Raw genomic sequence first — 11,063 nt, 5'->3', positions numbered from 1 at the left:
TTTATTCATATCGCTAGAGTACATGGCAGAGGTTATTCACTTCACAACAGACGGGAAGCAGAGAGAAATAGAAGGACCTGGGATGATACACAGCCTTCAAGGACACACCTCCAGTGACCTATTTCCTCCATGGAGGACCTACCTTCTAGTTTCTAGCATGTCCAACATAGCTTTCCACTTGAGGAACAAACCTTAAATACAGGATACTTGGCCAGGGGCATCATTCATATTCAACCCTTATCAAAGGATGGGTTTTGAACAAATGATTTTTTTTAATGCAACTTTAAACTTTTGCTGTATTAGAATAAAGCACTATGGTTATATGTTAGCATGTCCTCAAAGAAAAGCAAGTTATATTAATATATTTTTATAACATATCTCATTTTAATGAAAACAAATCACTGTGTGTATTTATGTGTGTGTATGTATATGTTGATTTGCATGTATGTAAATGTGAACAAACCCCAGATCCAGTTGAGGAAGACGTTAGTTAAACTTCTGATCTCTTGACTCTGCCTCCCAGGTCCTGGGATTGCCATGTGCCACCATGGTCTAAGTGACTGTTTAGTTTTACAGACTACCTAGTTTGTTGGTAGGTGGCATCTAAGAAGGAGGAACTATACTTATGGGCCTCTACTCCTTGAATTTTAACAGAGAACAGGTCGGTATTTAAAGACAGGAAAAAGCAGAGGTAAACACATACCTTAGGATTTTGAGTTCTAGGCACCCTTGATTGATGCCATATCCATCTGTCAGGTCATATTGTTCCATAGAAATATATTTTAGTGAATTTGTTCTTCTAAAATATAATACAATTTCAAAAAAACTGCAGCGTTTAGGTTAAGAAACAAGCTTTTTAGTCCTCTTCCTCTTTCAAACACAGTGTTGGGATTGATTGAGGCCTCACTGATGTTACAGTTCCAGCCCAGCCCAGTTATTTTATGCTTTCACGTTTACCATAGAGTTTTGAAATTGTCTTTGGTCAAAACCCAGCTGTTGTTATATTTAGTCTGTTGTAGTTTTAAATCCTCACAGTCACCCAGTAGTGGTGACAGGAGGCTTTACTAACAGTAGGACGTGTTCTGTGTCAGTGAACGGGCAGGCGCTGTGTTCCGACTCATGTGCTCCTCCTCTGTTCCTCGTCCTGCAGGTGGACTGTCTGAACCCTGCGAACCACCAGAGGCTCTGTGTACTCTTCAGCAGCTCCTCTGCCCAATCCAGCAACGCCCCCAGTGCCTGTGTCAGCCCCTGGTAGGACGCGGCTCCCTCACTGTTGTACCGGGAACCCGGCTCCCACAGCGTAAAAACAACGCCTGCTTTTAGATACATGGCGCATTGACGCTCACATACGAATCAATAGAATGTTTAAACCTAAGAAGTAACTGAAATTTCTTTGTTCATGTTAAGTCAGAGTGAAAAAAGTCTGAGAGAGAAAAAGAGGAATTTTTACATTACAAAAGTTAAAAAGTTGACCCACAAAAACTGGTTTATAAAAAATGAAAAGCTGCATTTTGATTATACCATGTGCAATTTAGGCGAGTTTTCTTTTTGCATAAATTTCATAGAAACAGTCAGCCTTTTATCTTACTGTTTGTGGTTTTGTTACTGAGCTATACTGCATACCAGCCTTTTGTCTCTTTAGTACACTCTTTTTGGAAGTAAATTTATAGAGACAAATACATTTTATAATGTTGTAATGTTTCCAGATAGTCACAAAAACTTTACGTACTTGTTTTTTGTTGTTGTTTCTGTGTTAAAAAATTCTCTGTTAAAAGCAACTTAAAGGAGAAAGGGTTTACTTGGCGCACAGTGTAAGGCTACTGACCTGCATGGCAGAGAAGGACATAGCAGCTGCAGCTTGAAGTAACTGATCGAATTAAGTCAGGAGAAGAGAGCAGAGAAGGCTGACAAGTGTCAGTGCTCTGCTTCCCTGCCTTTCTCTGCAATGCGGGCAGGGAATGGTGCCACACAGTGGAGGGTCTTCCCAAAGCAGCAGACATGGTCACAGGCATCCCAGAGGCCTGTCCTCCACTCCTCTGTATGTGCACATCCACAGCTTTTTTGCTTTTGATAGCTCTGCTTTCATGATAAAACTTACTTCCAATGGAAAGATTTTTCTAGAAACTTGTATAGTTCCAGGACAGCTTTAAGCCTGACTTTTTGAAAGCCCATAGGACTTTTTTCTTAGAATTTAATGGACTCCTTAGGTAATTCTGGAATGGGATACTGGTTTCAACAAGCATACATGCAAAGTCTAATTTTGGGCAGTTGTGAGTTAGGAGTTGGCTTCTTGTCAAGAATGAGAGCTGTTCTTCTCCATATCCAGTGAAGATAGGAACTAGAGGGCAGATGGACACTGCCATCCCCCTCATGTTGACGGGGATTATGACTGAAAGGTGATTTTGCCTTCCTAATGCAAATCAGTTTTATTCAGTTGATTTTTACAGTTTATGCATTCTCATGAAATGACTGCTTAAGATACTAATGGATTGGGAGTGGAAAAGATGCTATAGTGTGGCTTGTCTATACTTGTTTGACAGGATGAAAAGTAAAACCTGTTCTATAGCAACAACATGTGTGATTTGCCTTGTTACTTCATTATGAGCATAGTTAATAATTAGAATATGGTCTTGGTGGTAATGTTGACATATTTCTTCTAAGAAATGATCTCTTCTTTTAGGATTGTAACAATGGAATTTTATGGAAAGAATGATCTCACACTGGGAATATTTTTAGAAAGATACTGTTTCAGGTAAAAGCTTATTTATTCCTTATGATTTATTATGCTTTGATTTGCTTGTTTGTTTAATTGAGACAAGGTCTCTATAGTCCTGGTTGTCCTGGAACTCACTATGTAGACTAGGCTGGCCTGAAACCTTGAGATCTGCCTGCCTCTGTCTCCCAAGTGTTGGGATTAATTATTACTCATTTTTTAAGCCCATAATTTAAAACTAAAACGTGTGAGTTGAAATCAAGTGTTGTTGATGGTTCTCACTTTTACACCACATGCCAGAGCATATCTTACAGTGACTCAGCTGGGAGCTCTTGTCTCAGGTAGTTTTTGTATCTTTGCCTGTCCAGCTACTGTGCCACGCCAAGACTTTTTTGGTATGTGTACTTCTACAGTGAGTCTAGTGAAAAGCAGGGAAGGCTTGGGACCAGCTCAACATCAGTTTGAGTTTTGTTGCCAGTTAAGGTACACAGCACTGCTCAAGTAATTTAATGTTACCAGCCTCACCCATAGGGAGTATAGTCCTTAGAAATGTCTGGATTTGACTGTTGTTAGAAATTGGACAGTAGAAGGTGTTCGACAAATAGAAACTGTACTATGCTTCAGTCTAAGACATAATGTTCAGCTGCAGGTCAGAGCTCCATGTGTCCTGTTCAGATTGTCCACTGTTGATCATTACTTAGAGGTAGTGTGTCACTTCCTTGGTCAAGGCTCTGATTATTCAGTGCTTGCTATGTGTGGCTCTCTGTTTCCTGCTTAGTATGTGAAGGATTCTCTCATTTATCGCAGGTCGTCTTACCAGTGTCCTAGCATGTTCTGTGATACCCCCATGGTGCATCACATTCGACGCTTTGTTCATGGCCAAGGCTGTGTGCAGATAATCCTGAAGGAGCTGGATTCTCCAGTGCCTGGATATCAACATACAATTCTCACATATTCCTGGTGCAGAATCTGCAAACAAGTATGGAATATTTCATGTGACACTTCCATTTGTATAGTGCTTTGGGGGATATATAATTAATAGTATTTTGAACTTTGTTATTTGTCATTACAATCTGATTTATATCCCTTCTTGTGCTGTATGTTTAACCTAATAGTTTATAAAACTTCACTTAAAGTATGTATGTCATTAGCCAGGTGGTAGTGGCACACACCTTTAATCCCAGCACTTTGGAGACAGAGGCAGGTGGATCTTTGAGTTCAAGGCCAGCCTGGTACACAGAGCTAGTTTCAGGATAGCCAGGGCTATACAGAGAACCCTGTCTCGGAAAAACAAACAAACAAACACCTCCCAAACAAAAACAAACAGAAAAAGAATATATATAATTAAATAATGATATATGTATGCCTTTCCAGTAATTATATTTTAATAATTTTCAGTTGTTTGTTAATTCTGCATATACTTAATTCCATCTGTGTTCTAGATACTGCTGCACCTTAGGAATAGCAAGAGAATAAGGTATGACTTGTAGAGAAGGAGACAGACTTGCAAAGCAGTAACTACAGTGTATTAGGCTATTTCCCTAGCAAATCTGAGCCTATATTAACAACTCTTCTAAAAAAATTTAGATGAGGCTTTGTTGACAATGGCCTATACTGGCTTTATGTATAATCTTAGAAAATGACTTGGAAGTGTATTTAATTTCTTTGAACCGTCTTTTCAAACTCTGGGGGAATTATTTGATGTCAGTATTGTAATTTTTTTTTTTTTTGGCTTGTTTTTTATTAAATGGGTTCAATCCATTTTGGAGAAGCGGCATAGGTTTAGGTTTAAGATTTATTTTTAATTTTATGTGTGTATGTGTGTGCACAACTTGATGTATGTGCACTGTGTGTGCAAGTACCGGACTAGGCTAAATGAGAGCTTCAGATCCCCTAGAAGTGGACTTATAGATGGTTGTTAGCCACCTAATGTGCTAATGTGGGAGTTGAACCTGGGTCCTCTCCAAGAGCTGCAAGTGTTCTCTCCAGCCCCAGTTGTAATTGTGTGTGTATGTTGGTTGTTGTTTTAATTTACTTTTGTTTTATATGCATCCGTGTTTGCCTGCATGCATGTTTGTCTATCATATATGTGCATAGTTCTCAAGAAGATCGAAAACTGTAGTTACAATGGTTGTGAGACACTGTGTGGGATCAAACCTGGATTCCCTGGAAGAGCAGCCAGTCCTCTTAACTGCTGAGCCATCTCTTCAGGCCCTATAACATTTTAAATATATACTATTCATTGAAATTGTAGCAAATATATATCCAAATTGCCTTCATTATTAGCTTGATGTATTTTGGAGTGTGCTTAGAAAACATTTATGAGAACTGTAGGTAAAATAGTAGTGTGTCTGTTAGTGTAGCACTTGAGAATGGTGACATTAGTTTACTTTATGAGCTGGGAGCCTACTGGCCTGCAGTGATTCCTAGTAATGATCAAGTCTTCCATACTTTCTTGCATCTATTAGTGGAGATCAGGCTATACATGCTAGGCAAGTGCTTTACCATTAAGCTAGGTCCCAGCCTCAATCTCAGATCCATAGACCTTTAGGTCCTGGTCTAAAATGCTGGTAGATTCGTGGTTCTTAACCTTCCTAATGCTGCAACTCTCTAATACAGTTCCTCATGTTGTGGTGACTTCCATCCATAAAATTACTTTTGCTGCTACTTCATAACAGTTTGCTACTGTTATGAATTGTAATATAACTATCTGTATTTTCTGGTGGTTTTAGGCAACCCTTGTAAAATGCATCTAAGTTTTTGTTGTTGTGGTTTTTTTTTTAGTTTTATGGGGTTATGCTAGAAAGGAAAAGTTTTTATTAATATACACACAGAAGAAAAGCTTCTAGTATAGGAAAAATTTAATGTTACATTTTGTAAGCCACAGTAATAGAAAAAATGGGCAAAGAGCATGACAAAGCAATTTAATACAAATAGCGAGTAAATATGCAAATAAATTTTATTCATTAACTTAGTTGAAGCATAAATGAAGCCAAATATAAATGAAATAAGTAAAATGCCTTCTTAAACAAAAAGAAATGACATTTCAAAGATGAATAATTTGTAGGATTGGTAGGAAAGTGAGGTAATTGGTATTCTCAGTACTGTTGTTCAAAGTGTGTAAATGAATGTACCTGATTTGGAAGGAAGTTTGGCAAAAAGACCATTGCCCTTTGATCCGTTATTGCCCACCTTTACTGATTTATTCTAAAGGAATAATTATGTCTATTTCTGAGTGTGTTTATAAGGATGTTCAGCAGAGCATCATGCAAATAAGGAAGACCTATCTATCTCAAATGTCTGTCAGTGGGGCTAGTTAAGTGTGTGGCCATACCCCATGGCCATTGATGGATTATTAGAGCTATCCTCCCTCATCATCCCAGCTCAAATTTATTTTGAATATTTTGTCGTGTCGTTCCCCCCCCTCACCCCTCCCTCACTCATTTAGAATATGTTGTTTGTCTTGGAAAATAGAAAATACATCTTTCAAAAATGAGATTTTCGGGGCTGGAGAGATGGCTCAGAGGTTAAGAGCACTGACTGCTCTTCCAGAGGTCCTGAGTTCAATTCCCAGCAACCACATGGTGGCTCACAACCATCTGTAATAGGATCTGGTGCCCTCTTCTGGCCTGCAGTCATACATGCTGTATACATAATAAATAAATCTTTAAACAAAAAAAAAAAAGAGATTTTCATTATGTAATTTATTATTATTAATTATATAATAATAATATTTTTTTTTTCTGAACAGGTAACACCAGTTGTTGCTCTTTCAAATGAATCCTGGTCTATGTCATTTGCAAAGTACCTTGAACTTCGGTTTTATGGGCACCAGTACACACGCAGAGCCAATGCTGAGCCGTGTGGTCACTCTATCCACCATGATTATCACCAGTATTTCTCTTATAACCAGATGGTGGCATCTTTCAGGTGAGAAGGCAGAGGGATCTTTACATTATCACATTCCTTATAGATGGAACAGTTCCACTATTGGATTGAATTTGGCCTTGTCTCTAACCCTGCAAATGGAAAGGGCTGTACTCTAAGAGCAAGGATAATAATCTTGTATATTTTACCCATAGAGCTGACAAATGGTGGGAATCACAGTTTAAACACTGCTTGATATTCTGTTTCCTGATTCACTCTTGACTATTGTTTTGGCATCTGAAAGTCTGAGAATTTTTACCAGGATATTATTTACCATGAAGATCCTAAGATACTTCTGACCAAACTAAAATTCCAGCAAAGCTAAAGTTCAAGGAGTAAACCATTGCGGTATCAAATGTGAGAATGCCTTCAGGCTCTGCTGTCAGAACTTTCTAAGACTTTAAACACTTTGCCACCCTCAGCACTGCCACTGTGGCTAAGCCTCTTTTGTTTTAGCAGAAGTTATTGCAGTGGTGCTGGGCAGATTCCCTCAGTCTTGTTCCTGTAGCCTGCTCCCAGCTCAGGGCAGCAGTCAAAAGTGATCCTATTAAAGGAAAATCAGCTGGTCACAGCTCTGCTCTAACATTGCACATGGCGTGCTTTGCCGAGTAGAAGGCAGGATCCTTTGGTTGCCCAGAGCAAGTGTTCTCCGCTCCTGCTGCTCCCAGTTGCTCTGCTGAGGTCTCACTGGCTCAGGGCTGTCCTCTGCTCTGTCACGTAGAAGCCTGCCTGGGAGCCTTGTCCTTACCCTTCCTTCTCTCAGCTTGTGTTCCTCAGACACTCCCCTGTGTTTCCTTACTTCCCGTAGCTCTCTAGTCCCATTTGACCTTCATTCTTAGTAGATTATTTTTTTCTGTAGTGCTCTGAGAAAAATATCTTACATATTTACATTTTGTTTGTTACCGACATCTCATTATTCTAGAGTTAAGAGGGCAAGAATTTTGGTGCTATTTTCTTGGTACTTATAACAGCATCTCGGACACAATATATTCATGAAATATTTATTAATTAGAATTTATTTCCTTTTTAAAGCAAGGGCTTTGAATCATAAACACAGGGTATAAGTTGGATGTAGCATTTACTAGTCACTGCCTTGGGTAGAAAGGAAGTGAAGACTCATGAGGAACCCTAAGAGCTGGAAGGTGATAAACCTTGAGTAAGTCTCTTCAGATCTACAGAGAAAGTTCCCGTTAAAGTCATTGCTGGTTTTAGAGCAGATGGCCTAGCAGAGGGGATAAATAATGACGTTATAGTGCAAGGATAGAACAAAATCCTCTCAATATTGGGGAAGAGATTTCTGGTGGTTGAAAGTTACTATTATTTTTTTTTTTGTCTTTATGAAACTTGGTTTTATAGAAAACTTTATTTTTCTCTTATGCTCATTAGAATTTAATTGATGATGTGAATATTTATGTATATGCTCTGTATAAATTACTAAAATATTTTTCATTTTCTCCTGTTCCTGTTTTTTTCCCTCAGCTACTCTCCTATTCGGCTTCTTGAGGTATGTGTTCCACTACCAAAAATATTCATCAAGCGTCAAGCCCCATTGAAAGTGTCCCTTCTCCAGGACCTCAAGGACTTTTTTCAGAAGTAGGTTCAGTGTCTTTGGTCATCCATGTTTGCTTACTGTCATGTTTGTAACCCATTGCTGATTTAGTTATCAGGTTTACTCATTTAACTCTCCTTTGAAATATGAGTAACTTTGCTTTTCTAATTATATATAGTGTGTGCTCAGTGTGAGAAGGAAAAGTTCAAATAATACAGGAAAATATCTCCAAAACATAACTAACAACTTAAAATTTTGAAGTAAACTCTTTGAGGCCTTGTTTTACTTTGCAAATTTCCATGTGATTTTTGATAAGATATCTCGTTTTAGCTATAGTTTTATATAAAATACCCTTTCCACTCATTTCTGTGAGGTGGTTTGATTTCAGGGCCTCTAACATGTGATACTCTCCCCATTTTTAGAGTTTCACAGGTATACCTAGCTGTTGATGAAAGACTTGCATCCTTGAAAACGGATACATTTAGCAAAACAAGAGAAGAAAAAATGGAAGATATCTTTGCACAAAAAGAGGTAATTTGTTTCTGTTATAGAAACTCAGAAGTTGCTGACTCCCTAGAAATCCCTTTGTCTCTGTGGTGTCTCAGCTTACTGAACTTGGACCTGCTGCCTTCCAGATGGAGGAGGGTGAGTTCAAGAACTGGACTGAGAAGATGCAAGCCAGACTCCTGTCCTCCTCTGTGGATACCCCTCAGCAACTCCAGTCCATCTTTGAGTCGCTCATTGCCAAGAAGCAAAGTCTCTGTGAGGTGCTGCAAGCGTGGAACAGCAGGTGTGTCTGTGGCGGGTCTCCTTGGCACTGCTGCCAAGTGTGTCTGTGGGGTTCTCAGACGTCGTTTCCTGGCTCTGGCCTTACCACTCTGCCAAGTTCCCAGTCACAGTAGTTTAAATCTAAAGATCTTTATTAATTATAGATGTTTATTTTCTTAGTTATAAAGACTTTTTTGGCTTTTGTTCTCTTCATCCTTTAAAACATATTGTAGACTTTACATAGTTTGTTAAGATAAAAATAAACAAACAAAAAACTAAAGAGGAAACAGCCCCATTTGCTGTTACAAATGTGTGTGCTGCTGAGTGAGATTGAATTGGATCATTGTGCCATGAAACATGATTGGCTATCATAAGAATTCAGTAATGGCTACATACAGCTTTACAGTCTATTACAAGAAAAAGTGTGTAAGTATAATTTAAGGTACTGGAAACAAAACCATGTCCTTTTTGCCTATGACCTTAGGTTGCAGGACCTTTTCCAGCAGGAAAAAGGTAGAAAGAGGCCTTCGGTTCCTCCTAGTCCTGGGAGACTGAGACAAGGAGAGGAAAGCAAGGTAAGCAAGTGTAGCACTGTCTTTACTGTCTCACTGATAAAGCTATGGTTAGCTCCATTTCTAACACGAGGAGAGGGAGTTTAATGCATAATGTTTTCAGGGGAAAGGATCTGGATTACTTTTATATTCTAACCTCAATTAAAATCATGTGTTAGGATTAATTTGTTTGAAGTATTTGTCAAAAGGCTACTGCCCCGATATACCATTGAGAATATTACAGAGGAAACCTGTAGGTTCTCAGAGTGTATAACAGAGTTCTCATTTTTCCTTTTCCTTCCTTAAAAAAAAAAAAAAAAAAAAAAATTGTTTACTTTTACTTTATGTGCCTGAGTATTTTGCCTGCATGTATGTGTATGCACCTCATGTGTGCCTAGAGCCCACAGAGCAAGAAGAGAGCATCGGATCCCCTGGAATTGGAGTTATAGATGGTTGTGAGCTGCCATGTGGGTGCTGCTAAGCAGACTTCAGTCTTGTGGAAGAGCAGCAGTTGCCCTTAACTGCTGAGCCTTCTCTCAAGCCCCATTTTTCTTACTGTGTAGTTTTGGGTGTTTGATCTCTGTGCTTGAAGGAGAAGCTCCCCCTTTTTTTTTTGGTTTTTCGAGACAGGGTTTCTCTGTGTAGCTTTGCGCCTTTCCTGGAGCTCACTTGGTAGCCCAGGCTGGCCTCGAACTCACAGAGATCCGCCTGGCTCTGCCTGCTGAGTGCTGGGATTAAAGGCGTGCGCCACCACCGCCCGGTTGAGAAGCTCCTCTTAAGGTGTCTGCCCTGGATGACTCTGTTCCCAACTGATTGCTTTTTTTTGCTGAAAACCAAGGACCACAGACTTAGTGTTCAAAAATGTGGACTTACTATTTTATAGTGGCATGTATGATTGGGTTCTTTATTCAGAACCCCACAGAGCTAAAATCAAGGGCCTGGCCAGAGTTTCTCTTGTTTTTGAGGACCAGCATCTTCTTCCAAGCTCCTTCAGGTTGTTGACAGGACCCAGTTCCTAGAGTGACTGACTGACCTTCTGTTGGTGGCTATTGATGCTTGCATTCTCTGCCCTGTGGTCTGCTCCATCTTCAGAGTCTTCAACACTGGTCCAGTTCCACTTGTGCTTCAGATCACTTCCTTTATCTCTGACTTACAGCTTTAAGATTTATGTACTTACTGGACTTAAATCTGGGTTTCTCTTCATTTGTGATCACCCGACTTGGCACTGTTACATTTGCAAAATCCCTTCACAGCAGTGCTCAGATTTTTTGTGTGTTGGAGTAATTGGGATAAGGGTGTATGTACCAGGGCTGAACATTTCTGGGCCCTTTAGAATTCTGCCTGTCATGTTGCTCAGATATCGCACGAAGTGATGCTAGTGTAATGGCCTTGTTTCCTGACATCACAGGGTCTTAGGGGTGGGGGTGGGGGTCCCTTTTCATATCATGCAGACTGTTGTAGAGGAGTGTTTTCATGGAATGATGGATCCACGTGATTTAAGTCATTTTAGAAAATAGAACGGCTATTTCTTTTTGCCTGTTAAACAGTTGTTTAG

General features: G+C 39.5%; 1 protein-coding gene across 4 annotated transcripts in view; it reads left to right on the top strand.

The window, feature by feature from the left end:
• Pikfyve (phosphoinositide kinase, FYVE-type zinc finger containing) overlaps positions 1 to 11,063 on the top strand; it is a 94,345-nt gene that overhangs the window by 60,384 nt on the left and 22,898 nt on the right. For all 4 annotated transcript variants that reach the window (XR_005092661.1, XM_028886712.2, XM_028886711.2 and 1 more), the window contains 8 exons: positions 1,151 to 1,251; positions 2,681 to 2,752; positions 3,521 to 3,692; positions 6,465 to 6,643; positions 8,120 to 8,233; positions 8,612 to 8,720; positions 8,825 to 8,979; positions 9,442 to 9,532. Coding sequence is in view for 3 of the 4 variants with exons in the window: in XM_028886712.2 (XP_028742545.1) it covers positions 1,151 to 1,251; positions 2,681 to 2,752; positions 3,521 to 3,692; positions 6,465 to 6,643; positions 8,120 to 8,233; positions 8,612 to 8,720; positions 8,825 to 8,979; positions 9,442 to 9,532 (993 nt within the window). In the remaining variant the exon portion in view is untranslated. The remainder of the gene's footprint in view (positions 1 to 1,150; positions 1,252 to 2,680; positions 2,753 to 3,520; positions 3,693 to 6,464; positions 6,644 to 8,119; positions 8,234 to 8,611; positions 8,721 to 8,824; positions 8,980 to 9,441; positions 9,533 to 11,063) is intronic.

The sequence above is a fragment of the Peromyscus leucopus genome, chromosome 13 (assembly GCF_004664715.2).
Source record: "Peromyscus leucopus breed LL Stock chromosome 13, UCI_PerLeu_2.1, whole genome shotgun sequence".
Lineage (NCBI taxonomy): Eukaryota > Metazoa > Chordata > Mammalia > Rodentia > Cricetidae > Peromyscus > Peromyscus leucopus.
The sequence above is the reverse complement of the archived record's forward strand: the minus strand, read 5'-3'. Positions and strand labels throughout refer to the sequence as shown.